General features: G+C 36.1%; 1 protein-coding gene across 6 annotated transcripts in view; it reads right to left on the bottom strand.

Moving 5' to 3' along the window:
• UBR3 (ubiquitin protein ligase E3 component n-recognin 3 (putative)) overlaps positions 1-18,248 on the bottom strand; it is a 99,680-nt gene that overhangs the window by 20,033 nt on the left and 61,399 nt on the right. For all 6 annotated transcript variants that reach the window (XM_014954167.1, XM_014954168.1, XM_014954169.1 and 3 more), the window contains 2 exons: positions 16,611-16,696; positions 6,229-6,334 (listed from right to left, as the gene is read on the bottom strand). In XM_014954167.1, coding sequence (XP_014809653.1) covers positions 6,229-6,334; positions 16,611-16,696 — 192 coding nt within the window. The remainder of the gene's footprint in view (positions 1-6,228; positions 6,335-16,610; positions 16,697-18,248) is intronic.

The raw sequence follows: 18,248 nt of genomic DNA, 5'->3' as shown, positions 1-18,248 counted from the left end.
TTTCCTCCTCTTTAGTCATTCTCACTCAGCTGGCACTGGCTACTCCATGGGCTTAGTTGATGCCTCTCTTTATGCAGGCCCCAAGTCCCCTTGGTACCATCTATCACACACAGGGGAGACCATGTACTGGAAGAGGTTGTCCACATGCGGTGGGATTTGTATGCACGCATAAGATCCTTTGTGCCTTCTAATAGCATTGGGGATTTATCAGCAGTTTATCATCTCTGAGGCACATAAACATGATGCTGCTTCTGGAAGAAGACCCCCACATAGTTACATGGATTTCACAAAAACGCAGACCTCTCTACAAAAGTTGCTGCTAGTAGTCATCTCTGATACTAATTTTAACATGCTGAAGCAGTCATGCAAGAGGAGGATTAAAAGAACACTTTGGTCATATTAAGTTTGTTATGCAACTATACATGTTTTTAAATACTCTCCTCCCCTCTCTCCCAGCTCAATAAGGCACATTCTGAAGCAATAATTTTATTAAATGGCTAAAGTTTTCAGCCATTTTATGCAATGGTCTCAATTGTGAGAATGAGCACAAATGGCTTGGTTGATTGCTCTTATAAAATGAAGTCACAGAAAACACAGTCTAACTGGTTCTTTTGAATTAATGAATGCAAACAGCTACAGAATAAACCCTATCTATAACACCTTTTGTTAAAACCAATCTTTTAATAAAATGATTGTTTTAGAACACTGAGCCTCTAAAACAAAACCCAAATATTCTAAAAACCAGTAAATTGAGATCTAAAGACAAGGGAGCAAAAATTTGTATCACACTACCAAGTCTCATTTTCAAAATTATACAGGCAATGAAGATGCGAATCTCACTAAGACTCTCTAATTCTACTTTTACCTCCAGCTAGTTCTATTTTATGATCTATGACACTAAGTTTTAAAATAACCGTCATTACATAATGATTTTTTAATCCATGGACATCTCTTAAATTACCTCTCACCTTTAATTTTTAATTTATATATAAATTAGGGAAAAAATGAATTTGGAATAACATTCAGACAAAAAAAAACACATCCCTCTAGTCACATTTAGTTGAACACCTCTTTCCGATGGGGGTGTCAACATCACTGCAATTTAACAGTCATGTAACAATTAGGTCAAATACCAGTTCTGACAAAATTAGGACATTTTCTTATATAGAGAAAATACCGTGATTGAGTGGCAACACCACAAATAAATGAATTCATTTTCATATGTAGGTCCAAACTGAACTCTTTGTCTAATTTATTCATTTCATATAAGGAAAGCTACATTAAATGTCAGGGTTTTAGATAAGCAGCTTCCGTTTACGTCAAGTGCTGCAGCATATGAAGCACTTAAAAACTGCTCTGTCATTTGTTAAGAGCCTAACGAACTTCTTCATTATGACACAAACTGAATTTATAATATGTGCTTAGGAATGTGTTTTATGGAAATTGCCCATCCTATTAATCCCCAATGCATATGTGAAAGCTTGAGAAATCTGACTTTATAAAAAATTGTGCCACAGAAGCACTGAAAAAAATGAAACCAAGTACAATTTCAGATGGGACCAAAGTAATATAAAATGATTCAAAAGTATTATAGCTGTAGGCTGTATCCATTAAAAAAAAACGAGGTGGGGAGGGGCAGGTGAAGATAAACTGCACAGTGCAACATAAACATGGACCAAACTGAAAAGTGAAACATGCTTTGCTCCATTTTCTCTATGGAAGTGACCTCTCCTCCAGCCCAAGGTAATTGGGCTGCACCTCTCCCTGTGCCAATACCAGAGCTGCCTATGAGCTGACATTGAGCAACCCTGGCTCTGTGCTCTGCATCCTCCTCTGACAGAGCTTATATGGGAATCACTTATTTGGCAATGGATACTGTTCCACTTTGAAACAAGCAGTATTTGCTTATGGCCTTTCCTTACGTATATGCCCCCGCATCTTCTCTCAGCTAGAGACACTTAAAATTTTTGTTTAATGCTAACTCCAACTGATTATAAAGTCAATAATTAAAGTGGAAGTTTTGAGCCTCACACCTCTTCGAACTGTTAGACACAGAAAACTTGAGATACAGGGATATGGGTACAGCTAAACAAAGGCTTAATCAACTAGGGCAAATTTATATTCTCTACAGTATTTGCAGGATGAGAAAGAAATACAGCCCACAAATACCAGCCTGCAGAAAGGTCAGAGTAATACACAGCCTCTGATGTTCATGATAAGAAAGTAGAATTCTCCTATTTATTCTGGCCACACTCTAGGATATAATCACAATTTCATATTTGCTCTTCATTGTGTCAGAGCAGATTTTACAGCGGGTCAGTTTGTCTCATTATACAACAGCGGATTTCTCTGGCAGTACTGACATGAGGCATCTCCTGTTCTCCCTCTCACCACTGTGCCCTCAGCACTCCTTTGCCACCTGCTCCCAAATTATTCAAATTAATCTTTTTAAAAACATGGATTAGTTTCTTAACTTTGGTCATGATGCAGCCTGCCCAGGTTGCATCAGCCCAGCTGGAGGAGATGGTGAGCTACAGTCCAGGGGAAGCAAGAAACAGCCAAGTTCTCCTGAAGCTGGCATCACTGCCGAAGCCTCCGTACCATGACGTGTCCTAAGAGACCGGTGTTTCAGGCAGGATTTGTGTGTTCATTGAATAGATCATGTAAGTCCTGTTGCAGCACGTGAATATATATACCACCTCTTGCACAAACCTTAATTAAACCCCACTGTCCCATCATCCTACTCTCTGTCTGTCTGGACTATCTCATAAAAACTGTTTCATTTTTCCCATTTCACAGCAGTTTCTGTAATGGAGATGTGACCTGAGAGGTTCCCACGTGCAGTTGCTTATTCCCATCCCTGTGCTGTGGTTTGCTGCCCCAGTATGACACCATAAACAATCAATGAAGTGATCTAGCTCAGAACAAAACAACAGCTAAACACTTCAGTAAAAATAACCCAGTGTATTTCAGCATTTCAGTTTATCATGCATTTCCCCACGGACAAGTACTCTACTGCAAAGATCCTTAATGCTTTACCAAACCATTCTTTGCTGACATTTTTTGTCTGTCAAGACAGACACAAAATTGTCAGCTTTCATAGAGATGTAAATTTAAAAAAAAAAAAAAAAAAGCATATCCTTTTATTTCAGGTTTGGCCTCCCTGAAACTCTGGCTATTTGGACTAGTCCATTAAATTCACATGTGGGTTTAGTAATTATTGCCTCCAGCTGCTCCTTCTCTGCCCCCTGCCAGAAGCTATTATTCCCCGCTTACACCACAATAATTGTTTATTTGATCACCCTTGAAACCAGATCTGACCCAAGTAGAACAATTTGCTTATGCACAGCCTGTGGGACCAAGTGTATATTAAATTTGACAATATGAACTGCGTAAGAGAAAAAAATCCACTGAAATGGATTCCCAAGTTTATCAGACTTCGCTTTATCTTTTTTCCTCCCTCTTCCTTCAAACAGTTCACATTATTTTAGCCCTTTCTGATAGGTTACCTTCTTGCTCAAAATTTCCTAATTTCTACTCTACCTTGGCGTGGCTGCATGAGCTCCTTCTGATTCTTCCTCTCAGCTGCCATTTTCAACTACAGAGCAATCTAGGTACAGTCGTAGAAGATGACACCGGGCAAAACCAGGAGCTTTGGGAAGTGCAGTGGAGCAACTCTGGAGAGTCTTTACAAATTACTTTGATCAGTTCTCCCAGGCACATGACATCTAAGGCATGATTTATGAATAACAATAGCTATGTTGTGGAAAATCAAGCTAAAAATTATGGGCTCTATACCTGGGTCTTTTTAATTGTAAATATTTATGTATTTAAATAAAGTAACTACAATTAAATAAGGGTGAAAAGATAATGCAATGGCACTTGTATCCCATTGATTAATATGCTTCTTCAGATTTGGAAATTATTTTTTTAAATAAAGATGCAACTAACTTCTCTGGAAAACTGTTTTCAACTGAAATAATAATTTACAGTAAAAGTTAAATAGAAAAAGATAGCATGGTAGTTTAAAGTTGTTTTTCTCTCATGTACAGGAGAAACAGTCTCACAGTAATACAGTCAGATAATATAGATCTTTTCCTCTCATTGTCTTTTTTTTTTTCCTACAAGTTTTTACTTCAAGTCTCATGTACAGGTCAGGCTGACGATTCCGATTACTTGGTTAGCTTCAAAATGGCAGAGTGCTATGCACATTTTAAATCTGCAGTGGTATTTCTCCACCACCCTCTTAATCTTCAATTTACAGCAGTGCATCACCTTCTAATTGCTCTGAGCACTCTTTTCTGTACCTGAAAAAGATTTCTATTCTGGATTTCTCAAAAGGCTGTGTGACTCCAAGAAGTGTGCAATTAGATCATATGCACCAATCTTGAATGCCATCTTCAAGTAAAGCTACTACTTCAAATTTCCAAAACGTAATTACGCATATCCATCTTATACTCTAATTTACACATTAAAAACATGTCCCCAAGTTGCCTCCCCTGCAGCTTTGTGGGGCCTGGAGACTAAGGTAGGAAAAACGGTCCAAGGAGTGAGCAAAGAAATTGCAGCTTGATTATATTAGCACATCTCAACAGTAAACGAGTTCATGGCAAAATGGATGATCTTTCAGTTACAGCTTCCTAAACCATTTAGGACTTAGTGCCAAATCAACATCAGTAAGTCGACATCTTGAAAACCCATGCAGGAAACAAGAGAACTGCTCAAATGCATTCCCAACATGCAACACCTCCTGCAAAGCAAGCCACGATGGTCTACGGTACCATTCATTTCTAAGTGATTTGGAATATTGCCTAATGAAATCTAACTTGGAGCAATCTAACCTTGACCAACGTGTGGTGAATTCCATCAAGTCTGTAAGGGCAAGAAAAAGCTGTGTATGCAGAAAAAGCAGCCCCTCTGTAAATAGCTGCTTCTAAAGCCAGCAAGCTCTTCAGATACCAAACTGAGAAGTGCAGGATCAGTCCCACAGCCGTTCAGCCTGTCAACAGCCTATCAAACGTGATCTTAATTTTGCCAGGTATAACTCAGTCAACCATACACCTAATTTATTAACCTCGTTCCACTGCTCAGTCTAGGTCAGGGCAGAATCACACAAAAGCACACTCTCGAAGCAGTCTGAATGCATGCTGAATAACACAGCTTTTCAGGTTATAAAATTCTTGATGCTTTGTTCTGCTAATGGTTTATAAACTAATCTGTTAATCTAGTCTATTTACTGCAGCAATCTAATGTTGATTGCAAAAACCCAAACTTGAGAACAAGAGAACAAAGAGTAAAATCTCAAACTAGAAGCAAGCACAAACATTTTAATAATTTCCTAATTTGCAGATTAGGATTGTGGTATTGCTATCGCAGATCAATTTTTGAAATCCTGTGAAGTTTTCCACCTCAGGCTCCTAGAAACACGCTGACAAATACACAGCTGGATAGGCACTAAAAAGACAGTCTCTTCAAGATTATTGCAAGCTGCAAAGTGGAGACCTTAGCTATGAAGATACTCTTGGCACAAGAGAAAAAACAAAATTTACTGCTTTCCTCTTATGAGGAAAAATAATCATCTGGTTTTAGGCAGGAAATCTTTCTTCTCACCATTAAGTTAGAATCTGAAAGGTGAAGGGTCTTAAATCAAGTAGAGAGATGAGTCCTTGTAGAACACAGATACATGGCTTCATTTATTATGTTGCTAATCCTTGTACAGCTATGCATAAGGTTACCATTTTAAAAGCAAACTCAGGGAAATAACTTATTTAAAATAATATGAAAATTTTTAGCTTCAAATAGATTTACCTCTTACATGTATTAGGCCTACTTATGTTATTCCTGTAACATATTAGCTAATAGCTAATTACCTATTATTTGTTGCCCAACTTTTGAAAAACTGTTTATGAACTTAATCTCTATGTAAATTTTGTCTAGCATCTGTAGTAAGAATGGCAGTATTCACTGACTCAGTACTATTAAATTTGCATGTGCTTAAGCTTGCAAGTGGTGTATTTAAACTTTATCTCAAAACTGGAATGTGTCAGATTTTATGTAAAAGAAATCTGAAATTTTTTTTACAAACGTGTATACGCAATTTTTAGATGTTAAGTTCATCAGCCTACCTCACAGAGAATTTAAATTAAGACACAAAGTTACCCAAAGTCCCTGCATAAGGATGTTTGTTTCACAAGATAAAACTGATATCCGGTAAATTAAAATACTTGCTCTGAATTTTTATCCTGGATTGGCTGTGTTAGTTTTCTCCAGGGATTGTATGCCGAGTCTATGCTGTAGAGGCGCATGTGCATGGCCAGCACATGGAACAGTTGATCTGAAAGGAGAAGAAGATAGATTGCTGATTATTATGTAAATAATATGAAGTATTTTACACTAAGTTGCCATCATTTATTTTACAAGATTCTGAAAAGTCTGTCATTGCATTCCAAATAATCTGGTACCCAGCAAGCATACATTTTTTTTTTTATTTATATTTTTTAAAAGGTTTTGAAAAGAAGTAGGATTTCAATAGAAGGTAGTTAACTTATACATGTATGCGACAAAATTATTTTGATTTCTCTTCCGAAATTCTGCAATAGAGAAAGGCTGTTTGGAAAGCTTTGATCTGATCTCAGTTGGTTTAGCGCTCATAAAAAAAAACAGTTCCACATAATTTAATGACAGGTCTTTTTAAAAATCCTGTTTAATATGCTGTTATGCTGCTAAGGTTCCACGCTCCCTTCACTACCCTCTCCAGTTTATGCCAAAAGCTGTGATTTCCTAAACGTCTTTTCTAAACAGAGACTTTTAACACACAGCTTTTATTCCTCTCTCTCACAGGTAAGTTCTATGCACAACATACTTGAAACTAAGTTGACAGAAGTTCTGGCCTATAGCAGGATCACTGCAGCTCTTTATCCGTAAAAGGTTCTTATTCTTTCTGCCTTCATAAGGTTATTTTGTAGGTAACTTTTGGAGGAGAAAAAACCCCAACCTTCTGACCGCACCACAATGACACTAAAGTAGCAACGGTCTTTATAACTGCAGAGATTTGTCTATACAACCTGCAGGCAGAGTTTGCTGATATTCACCAACTGAAACCCTCTGTACCTCCCCACTGTGTTAAAAATATAATTCGCAAAACACTTCTGGGATCTTCTGAACAAAGAATGCTTAGTTCATTATTCATGCATATTACTGCGGTATCATATATTAAGATGTACACGTTTCATTTCTCTATGAATCATATGATCAACACAAAGAAAGATAACATCTAATCCTTCTCCCCTTAAGCAAGCCAAGAAGGCAGGCACTACCTATATGTTGACAGCATTTTCAGAAAGGTATGTACAATAACACTCAGACTTCACTTCTATCTCCGCTTTTATAATACAGTTAAGAGTTTGGAAAAAAAAAATGCATCTTTTTTTATCTTCATAGGTTTATACTGAAATCATATTTTAAAATACTATTTCCCATGATTTTGCTCATTTTTTTCCTCCTGTCACACTGTATCTTGCTATTTGCTGCCATGTTTGCTCCTCCTCTTCAGTTTTCTGTGATTATGCTTCCTTCCTCCCTTTCATTTTAACTTTTTCCGTTAGTATCTTGCCATCTCCTTCCTTCCCCCCTCCCCCTTTTATTCTTTCAATCGATCCCTTTGCCTCCTACTCTGTTAATCTCTCTCCCTTCTCTCCACAACCCACTTGCTCAACCTACACACTCACTCACGGGTCCTCTTTTTTAAGTAGAAATAGCAGCTATTAATTTATTTTCCATAAATAGACAATTACTCAGAGGTACGCAATGGCCAAAAAAGTCGCATGATGAAGTCAGCTGACTGCCAGAGCCTGAGGCTGTAATTAGCTCCTGGGGTTTGTAAAATAATTGGAGATGTAGATGGCATTGGAATTGATTGCTGTCACCTGCTTTCTGAATAAAAACAGTCAATGAGGACAAAATAAGTTATCTTTTCTCCTGGCAAGAGATTCTAGCAAAAAAATTGCTTTGGTGACAAACTTCAAAACCCTGAAAATATACTGATATTTCATCAAAATAACAAAAGAACCAGTATGGTTTTGTTTGGAATGAAACCCATGAAAGTATCCATTCCTTCCCTCTTGCCTCTCCACTGCTAAAAGGAAATTAATTTTTTTTTTTCTGAACTGCTCCTTGCCTCAAACAGAAATGGATATGCAAAAAAGATAAATGCTTAGCATAATTAATTAACCTTCTGTTCCTTTAATAGCTATTTTCCTGAGCTTTCACTAATATGAAATTAAGCAGGCAAGCATCACGCTCTACCACTGGAGAATTTACTTGTCATCTCCAAGCGTGTAACATTTATGGAATCAAGATACATTCTGGCATCGACTGAATCTGTTCAGAAACATGCAGTGTAGCAGTCCTATAAGACAGTATTTTTTGGTTTTGATTAAGGCAGCTGTTGCTCCTTTACAAGAAAGCGTCTTCAGCACATAAATGTAAAAGAAGGAAGTAGGTAATAAGATATGGTTACAATGACCTTTTTTTATGAATTGACTTAAAAATATGAAGACACCTCTAGGGCAACGCAGCAGTGCCCTGCTGGTCTCCAGCCCCAGGGCAGCCGAGGACTAACAACGACCCCTAAGGGAACACCACCACAGGCATGGCCCGATGGCACACACCTTCCCTACGGGCAAAAGTGTCTACTGTCTGTCTACTGTGTCCATATTCACATTTCTGAGAAGATTTCTAACAATTAGCAAAAGCTAAGGCCTAGCCAAAGGAAGGTACAAAGGTTTATTTCTTCACAAACATTTTTCTGTTTGTGACTCCAACTGCTTAGCTCCAATTTACTATGATTACAGAGTACTGGAGAAAGACAAGGAAAACAGCAAGATCTAGAACTTCTTTGTGCACAAAGTGCTTGGTGTTTTACCACATCCTTATGCTCGATGGACTGGGAGAAATCTGCCTTGTGCCAAATGAATATGAGGTTATTTTTGTTACATTTTCTGCCAGAGGTTCTCTCCCCTCTATATTCCTGTGACTGCATCATTCCGAAAAGGAAAGGTAAAACTACAGAATAACTTTCCACTTTTTAATACACTATTTAGAAGCTTTAAAATACACCTATTTTTTTTCTTAGTAGCAAAACATTAATATAACACAACAACCACCTTGCCTACTTTTGTGAAGAAAGGCCATAAACGCACTGGGTATTCACTGCTCACAGTGGATCCTATGGCCACTTCTCTCCCACCTTTTTAAGTGGGAAAGACAGGATCTGGGTGTAGCTCAGAGTCTCCAAAATAACATTCTTAACAAATTTTCGTAGAAGAATATTAATTTTAGAAAGCATAGCAGCAACAAAATTAGGGAATGATAATTACGAAGTCACAATGAAATACGAGGTTTATAGATAACAAATCATGAGAAGTAAGGAGTGAAAAGAACTTGAATGTGGCCCTTTTTCCTAATAACTCCTTAATATTTGAGAGAGGCTGCATCCAGTTAAATCGAATAAATATAAAAATCACAAAATTTGAATGTACAATATAATTTATTGCTGCAAGTCATCAGTGGCTTGGCAGTATTCCAAGATGTAGACATTTTAGTGGGCAAGATTATAACTGGGTTCAAAACCCATTTGTACGATTCAAATATTACCTACATTGAAGCAGCGCTGTCTCAATTCTCCCACCTTATTTAGACGGTCTTTGTTTTCACAGAATACATGTAAAGCTTATATAAAGCACTTAATAAAATCATCTATATTAGCAGTTACACATTAGCTTTAACTTTGATTCACATTAGCCTTCTTAATTCTATTTCTAAAAATTACAAAAATAAACCTATTGTTCCATACACTGCTGTTCTTGGTACATTCTTTTCAACTCTTCCTATACCAGCTCTGCTTCTCAGGGTTATTCTGTTGTGAGAGGAGCAATAAACTCAGCTGGAATCGGTACTTCCAGAAGAGCAGCTCAAAGGATAAGACCCCGTCTTCGCAATGAGACTGGAGCTATTAGAGCAAGCGCTCTAATGCTGCTCCTCAGAAAAAACAAAGATAATGAGTATTTTGTCCACATAACCACGCTGCCTGCACTAGCACCTGTAGTTGCATTCTTTTATTATTTTTAGTATTAAAGCATACTGACTTTACAGATGTTGACAAAGCTCTTAAAAATATTCTGCTGTGCCAAAATGCATCGAGCAGGAGCCTATGAAGGTGATTTCAAAGCTCTTTTCACATCTACTGTGGTAGGCACAGCACAAAAGAAGACTAAACTCAGACAGATGATCAGATAGGGATTTGATAGATGAACGGTAGAACTTAGAAAAATGCTGTGCTGAACTGACAAAAATGAGTGACTCAGGAAGTTACATGCAGATGTAAGTTTTGCTCCCACTAATAATCTTGGTTTGGTCTTTGCCAAAGTGATCCCAAATTTCTACACAAGTTTTGCTGCCTTTTTTACTTCTTTCTTTTTTTGGTCTATTGACTGTAAAGTGAACTCTCAAATTACCAAAGTTGAGAGGATTTTTTCTGTTTTAAATTCCACTTCCACAGCACATAGCAATGCACTGTAATAATAATGACAAAGACAACTGAGGAATTAGGTGCCTTTTATTGCTTGAAAAGTCTAGATCATGCATTTATTCCCCAGTCTCTCTCATATTTATGTTTTAGAAGGCCGTAAATAACACATACTGCTGTCATGAAAACCTCTACTTTGCTGTTTTGATCCAGTCTTCCCTTCATTCTTTAAATTTGTATTCATATTTACAATGTCAAAAGATCACAGAACACAGTGACACAGCAGTTCACCACCAAGTGGAACTGAAAACATCCTTGCTTCAGCTGCTGTGTGAAAATCTTACCAGACTAGAGACATTATGCCCTTCTTCTCCCAAAGTTTGCTGGGACTATGAAGAAGAATGTAGATTATAACTAAAACCACTTGATACAACCAGATGGGACTTGATTGTTAATAAGGAGATTGAAGTATTTTTTCTCCTTGCAAAGATTTATATAGTCCACTTAGCAACAGCAGCTGTAAAGACCTGCTGACAGCATCTTCCCATCCATCACTGATCCAGGAGATTTGAATCAGTGAAGAAAAAAAAATGTGAAGGTCAGGAAAAGCCTATTAAGGCATTAAGTCATGACCAGTCTTTAAAAATCTTAAGCTTTAATTGCTGATGAAACAGTTAATTATCCTCAACACCAAACCTGCCAGTGTATGAAATCAACTTTAACAATAGAATTCTAATGGTATCTATCTTTGCCTCTCCCATGCTAAGTATGAATGGCATACCAAGCTTTTTAGGAAATAGTTAGGATGATCTGTTGGTGAGAAAAACTGCTTTTTCAAAGTTAGCATGAATGGATAGGCACCAAAACAAAACACCACAAAGCCAGACCAAAAAGCCCAAACCAAACCTATCAACCATAGAAACCCATTGTACCAAAGCAGAAAGCATTTCAGAAAACTACTTTCATTCCTTTTATTTTTAGTGGCTGCAGAGAGGTGAGTAGGAATCTTTGCAACCATATACACATTGACAGATTACAGGAAAAAGATAGTTGAAATTCAGCAATTCATAAAAAACCTGTTTTCCTTCCTACAGGAATGAACCATACTTGGTGGTTCCAAGCATCACTGTCTATAATTGATAAAATGGAGATGTGGTTGAAAAATTTGATAATGAAGAACAAGAGCTTCAAAAGTGCTTCATGTCAAGATGACTTTCCATCCACAAAACCACTAAAAGCACTGATTAAACTGATACTAACATCATAATCAAGACAGAAGACACCAAGACATCTACAAATGCAAGACACAGGCTTTAAATGAACTTTAAAAAAAACCCCAAAAAACACAATGGTGGAACAATACAGTTTCTCAATGGTTAGAACCATCACAGAAGTTATGAAGATGCTGGATATTTCATTTAAGGGTAGCTTACACAAGTTTAAAATAGTTTTTTATTGTCCACTTGTAAACTAATATTCTTTCCAATTAATGCAGTTGATGCTGAAATGCCACACTCTGCTATCTGCGAGAAGCATATGGATAAAGAGCTCCTACGCAGGGAAACTGAAGCCAGAGGACAAGGTGATGGAATATTTAATCCTTCCCCCAAAAAAACCCTTAATCCTGTCCTTATTACAAAGGCAAAAAAGGGAAGAAAGCAGCTAGAAAGAACAACTTTTAAAAAGTTAAAGGGAAGAAAGGACAAGACTATAAATTCATTTATAGATAACTTAAACTTTATGGAATTGTTCACCCACTATTGCACTATGTTCACCCATGTATACTCAAGTTAGAGATACAGAAGTCAAACTCTTCAGCGTTGTGTTGTGAAGCTGTTCTATAAATTTAAAATAATGAAAACAAAAAGCAACACACAGATCTCAAACTATAAAACAGGGAAATAAGACCTGTACAATTGTTATATACCATAATTATGCCCTAAACTGAAATTTCAATGCCATAGACTCTAAAACTGTAACAGGGCCCTTCAAATAGGCCTTGATTTTTAAGTAGTAAGTAAATAAGACTCTATTTGCATTTTTTGGTTGCATACTCTTTAGTAACACACACTCACGCAAACACACACACAAAACTTCCAACTTTAAAATGGCAATTTTACAGCCAGACTTTCTTCCTCATTCTTCTCGCATAGACTCAATCACTGACACTAACAGCTACATTAATCATTCTTAATTTTACTTCCCAAGAGCAGCTGCCCTCATGATGCAATCTACTAAAGCAGCTCTTGACCTATTTGTTCCCACCATCTTCCCTGACGCTGGCTGCTGTAACAGCTCACCTGGGACAACATAGTCTGCTTTCTGCAATGTCTAATCACCAAACTTTACAGTTGTTACAAGAGTAATAGAGAGTGGTATGCTTAATCACAAGAGAGACACCTCATTATCTCACACATAAGAAGAACAAACCCGGGTTACATTTTAGATTACTTCTGCTGGACCTGACATGAATGACGTTTGAAAAACAAGGGCAGTCTCAATACTGTAGAAGCAAGACTGTAACAAAACAGTACTCAAGTTCCAGATAGGGCATGGATTTTTAAAAATCTTTCTTTCCTCACTGCATAAGACAACGAAGAAGTTGAAGGTATATTTAAAATGAAGTTTTAAAAACAGGATTACCTCTTGGAAAAATGAGTATGGAAAAATAATAAAATATATTATGGAATGGGTACCTAAAGAACTGCAATTTTTTATCTCTAAATGTGCCAATATGGAACAGGGAATGAAGAAAACTCATATAATTCTGTAACGGTTTAGTGAAAACAAACCCTGCTATATATGGAAAAGTGATTCTGCTCCTACTAGTCATATTTAGCCTAATGTCCAATATAATAATACTAAATGTAAGTAGCATACAGGTCTGTTCCAGGAGAACCCCATTACCTTATATTAAAAATGAGTCTATTTTAATGCAAGATTAAATATAAGTGGTTTGCTACGTAACAATTTTACAAAATAAGTACCAACACAGAACATAAAGGGCATGTGAATGTTTCAACCAATGAATTGATGACATTTATGTCTCCATCCTGTTCAAAGTAACAACACGTTCATATTTATAGCACCTTTCACCTGAAAGCTTTCAAGGCCACCTTCTATTTTTCTGAAGTGCAAGACAGATACTAAAAATACCAACACGACTGATTTAGTAAGAAAATTTACCATTCTCCCAAAAGTGTGGAAAAAGCAGGTGCATTGTGTCTAAATGCTGTCCCTACCCCTTCAGAAATATGCACTTGAATCCTTAAAATCATGCAACTGCTAAAGGAAAAAGCACTATTTCCATGTGCATCCCACTCAAGCAAAATTACGCAGCAGTTTAAGGAAGAACAGAAAAATACTACAGTAAACAAACAAAATGTGACGTATTAAGTAGAAAAGAAAAAATATTAAGAAATGTTACCACATTTAAAAAAAAAAAAACATCATCAACACATTTTTCAATTATAGGAAATACTCTAATAATTTCAGATTAAGCCCTTGTGTGCAAGTAAATAAAAACAGCCAAATCACACCATGAGGAAAAAAAATTCTTCTCACTAAATATAAATGCAATTTTGAGGACAAGGCTTTAAAACAGAGTTTTCCTTACTGGGCAATTTTATTTTTTATATAGAGAACAAATACACAGTTTAACAGAGGATTTGCTGCTACCAAAAAGTGATGTGTTTCTTAAACATTTTAAATTTTGTAAACTAATACTTATTTTTAAAAGCAATAGTTGTAAACTAACACGTATTTTTAAAAGCAATAGTTTGATTGAATAGTTGATTGAAACTTTCTATGAGTTTAGTTTGTTCCAGTAATCTATTCTGATGAACAGACAACATTCGTTGTTCATTTTCTGAGATATACAGAGTTAATGGCAAAATAGTAGAAGTGCTGGAAAAATAGTTAAGTATGATATATGAATTTAAACAGGACTCAAGTTTGTCTTGTCCCGCTGAAGTAAAAATCTAGTAGAAGACAATTCTCCAGTGGAGATACTCCCCACGTATGACTTCCAATTTTGTAGTTCTCAAATGTTCTTCAATGATTACAGTATTATCTATGCATTTCAAGATTTGACAAATACATATTTGAAATCCTGACTGGCCTTCTCCCTGGCTGTCAACAAAAGCTGTGCTACCTTTTAAATCAGGTCCTAAGTACGGAAGAGCCCTTATTTGTGCAAGATGAGGTTGAAGGGATGGTGTGGTAAGTACAAGAAAAAAATTAAATACTGTATTATGCAAACCACTTAGTGTCAGCTACCAGGCCTCAGCTTGGTGGAGTATTTTCCTTTTTTCTTTAAAAAATCCAAACTAATAAAATCAACTTTAAGGTAGTTCTTCCCTTGGTGTCAACTGACAAAGTTCAAATAGAAACAATGGAGCTATAGAGATGTACATGGAGGAAGCTGCTCAGCATCCTGGTGGTTCAACCATTCTCTGAAAATCATAATCTTCCAGCACTTACTGACATCAGCTGGTGATAAAGCTCCATGAGAAAAACCATTACCCTTTTTATATATATGTTAGGCTTTTAAACAGGTACATGCAGCATGAATTTGATACTGATATGACATCAAATATTTCACAGTGTTTTAAGATGTAATGAGTGTATTTCACTCCTCTCTTATCTTTAAAAAGTCATATAGAGAAGCTGAAATCCCCTGACTTTGAAAAACTATCAATAAGATAAACATATGACCTTACAGAAAGGCCACTTTCCCCATGTACATTCTTCTAAAATTTAAAATGTCAAGACTTATAAAGATCTCATATGACTAGTAAAACCATGTGAAAACAGGGGTACACTCACATTATGTTTAACATCATTATAAATTTTTTCACTTTAAATATTTCAAAAGCTTTTCAATTTTAAGCTGAAATCTCTGCCCTAAGCTGCTCATCGCGGTCTTCCAAATAACACGCCTGTGAAATAGGTAACACATCCAGCAACTTGCTAAAATTCAGAGAGAAAGCGTTCATCTTACTAGGCGGGTATACAGTTAAAAATATGTTGTAATCCAAGAAGACATTATCTGTAGAGCCTTGACTCTATTAAATGCCTCAAATTTTAAAACAGTGGTCTATCAATGTTCTTGTAACACTTGCATTTTTGATTACTTTGCCCTGCTGGGAAAGGGAGGTAATGATGGTGGGAGGAGACAATGTGCAGTAGGGTTTAAAACTGCTTTTCACAAACCAAAACACGTGAATGAAATCAATTAAATTCCATTTCCTGGCAGTAATAGGAAGCTCTTATCCTAGAGAGGACATGGACAGCATGGCATGTGATGGGATTTCTTTGGTGGCTCATCATCTCAAATGATGAGGAAAGCATCACCCACAAATCATGTACCAAAAGGCAGAAGTGGGCCCAAGTTTTCTGACATTTTTGCTACCAAATTTGCTCCTACTGCTGCATAAGCTTGATTTAAACAAGCATTAGTAGCATTCTGGAAGGCTTTTCAATTTTTGCTGACAAAAAAATAAAAAAGTCCATTCTTAACAGTTTATATTCCAGTAGATATTAAAACATTAAGATGTTAAGAAAAAAATCACTTCTGTCAACCAGAAGTGCTTTATTTGCCAAATAACAAAGGTTTAAGAACAATGAAGATCGAGTTTCTACCAAATAAAATTTGAAAAACTCTATCAGAGGAAGAACTAGGGAAATGGTAGTTGCAGATTTCTAAGTATAAGACCTAGTCATGAGCTACATTAGCACTCAGAGAAACAAATTTCTTTACTATTACGAGTAACAGCCAGGGTGAAACAAAGCTTTCCTGCTTTACCTTAAAAATACTTCTAGTTCTACCCATAAAAATGGGAAATATTACATGGACAATTGATTCCTAAATAGATTATACTCACGACACATTAACAGCTCTAATGAATAATTTGTGCAAATTAGATTTCAGATTTCTCAAAATGCAACAAAACACAAAAGACTCATTAGGACAGGGAAAAAAAAGATTTTTAAAAGAAAAGAAGTTGACAAAATCTAGAAAGTGTTAGACAGCTTTATTCAATATTCTAGTAATTTATATTGCACTTCATTACATAAAACTTACTTAAACACGATCTTTTCCCAGCTGTGCTTGCACCTCCTGAACATAAGTTACCTCCTCGATGGACCAGCTCAAGTTCCAAGTTTGTTCTGCAAGAAAAACAAAATAGTGTTGAATGAAACAGTATTATTCAAGCTTCTAAGGGCACAAAAGAGTCACCACAAACTCCCAGAGTACACTAAATAAAAGAGTACTAATCTTTAGTGTGAAATACTGCCAAAATATGACTCAGAATAAAGCAAACTTTATCAAGATATTGCCATATGTGATTTTAAGTGGTTTGATTAGCAAGTACTATATTAAAACAGCTGCTATAGTTGTGAATGAAGAATAAATAAATTTTAATTCTGAGGCTTTTTTCTGTATGCACACACAACTCCTTGATAATAAAGGACTTTATGTGCAAATCTAAAAAGAAAATATACAGATTGGCTAAATTTCAATCCATCAGATATGTCTATTAAAGGCAGGGTTTTTGTTTTGCTTTAAACAAACAGTCAGTACAATGGATATGCCGTCAAGTAACTAAGTATGAAAACAGTCTAAATTATAATGTAAGCACTGACCTTTTTAGATAAGTTAGTTAATAAAAGCCTTGGAGGTTAATTCTGAATGAAACATTGTTATTCGCTGTAGCTCATTAGTATGAAACAGGAGTCATGTCACCAAATCTCTGCATGTCACATTGAAGCTTTCTTTCTTAGTATTATTGTAGTCTGATACTTGGGCACCAATTTAAGCCAAATTCGATAGCTTTGTTTAATTTTGGAATTGGATGTTTCAGTACTGCATTATCTTTTACCCCCAAGACTTGGTGCAAACAATTTACATTACATTCTCTAAGAGTTTGTTTTAATAAGTCAACATACATTCCTTTAATTAAAATAAAGGAATATAATTCTATTACTCTGAAACGTTATTTTGCTAATTTAATCTAAATTGCAAAGCTCAGTCTAAACACTGAGCTAGTTGACCTTTAACTAAAAATCAAACAATTTTAGGTTCCATATAATGCAACTAAATAGATAATAAAATCTATTCTAGAATTTTAGGCACATCATATATCTAAGCTAAAACACACACCCACACACACTTAAGAAAAAGTTACAGGATGACCATTTTATTCAAAACAAATTATTTTTTAAGAGTTTCAGCTCCATCAGCTTGAAAGAATAATACATTTTTGATAAGCAGTGTTTGTTAAGATACTTTCATATGTTTTTAAAATAGTAACATTTCAGAATATTACTATCCCTAAGTTTGCAGCTTATGCCACCCGTTTCTGAAGGAATGCTTTAATCCTCTCTACTCAGAAAAGGCAATTTAACATTGATAATGTGCCTGCTCAGAGCTCCATCTGGTTGCTGCTGATAAGGGCATCTGTGTGACAGGGGAATTTTCCACTCTTCAGGCGATTTGCAGTGCTCACTGAACTTCTAAAATCCACCAGCAAGGAAGCGGGGACAGGGATTTCATAGGGACATTTCAAGCAGGGACAAAATAGCAACTGTAGATTAGCATGTGCTAGTTCATCATGGGAATATAAAGGAAACCAGTGTGTTTTATTTCTACGAATCTCCTGATAACCAATTTGTAGAACAAAGTTAATGGCAGCCTTTCATTAAAACCAAGACAATTAAG

This window comes from Calidris pugnax, unplaced genomic scaffold, assembly GCF_001431845.1.
Source record: "Calidris pugnax isolate Ruff unplaced genomic scaffold, ASM143184v1 scaffold103, whole genome shotgun sequence".
In the NCBI taxonomy this organism is placed as follows: Eukaryota; Metazoa; Chordata; class Aves; order Charadriiformes; family Scolopacidae; genus Calidris; species Calidris pugnax.
This window is presented reverse-complemented; position numbering and strand designations above follow the sequence as displayed.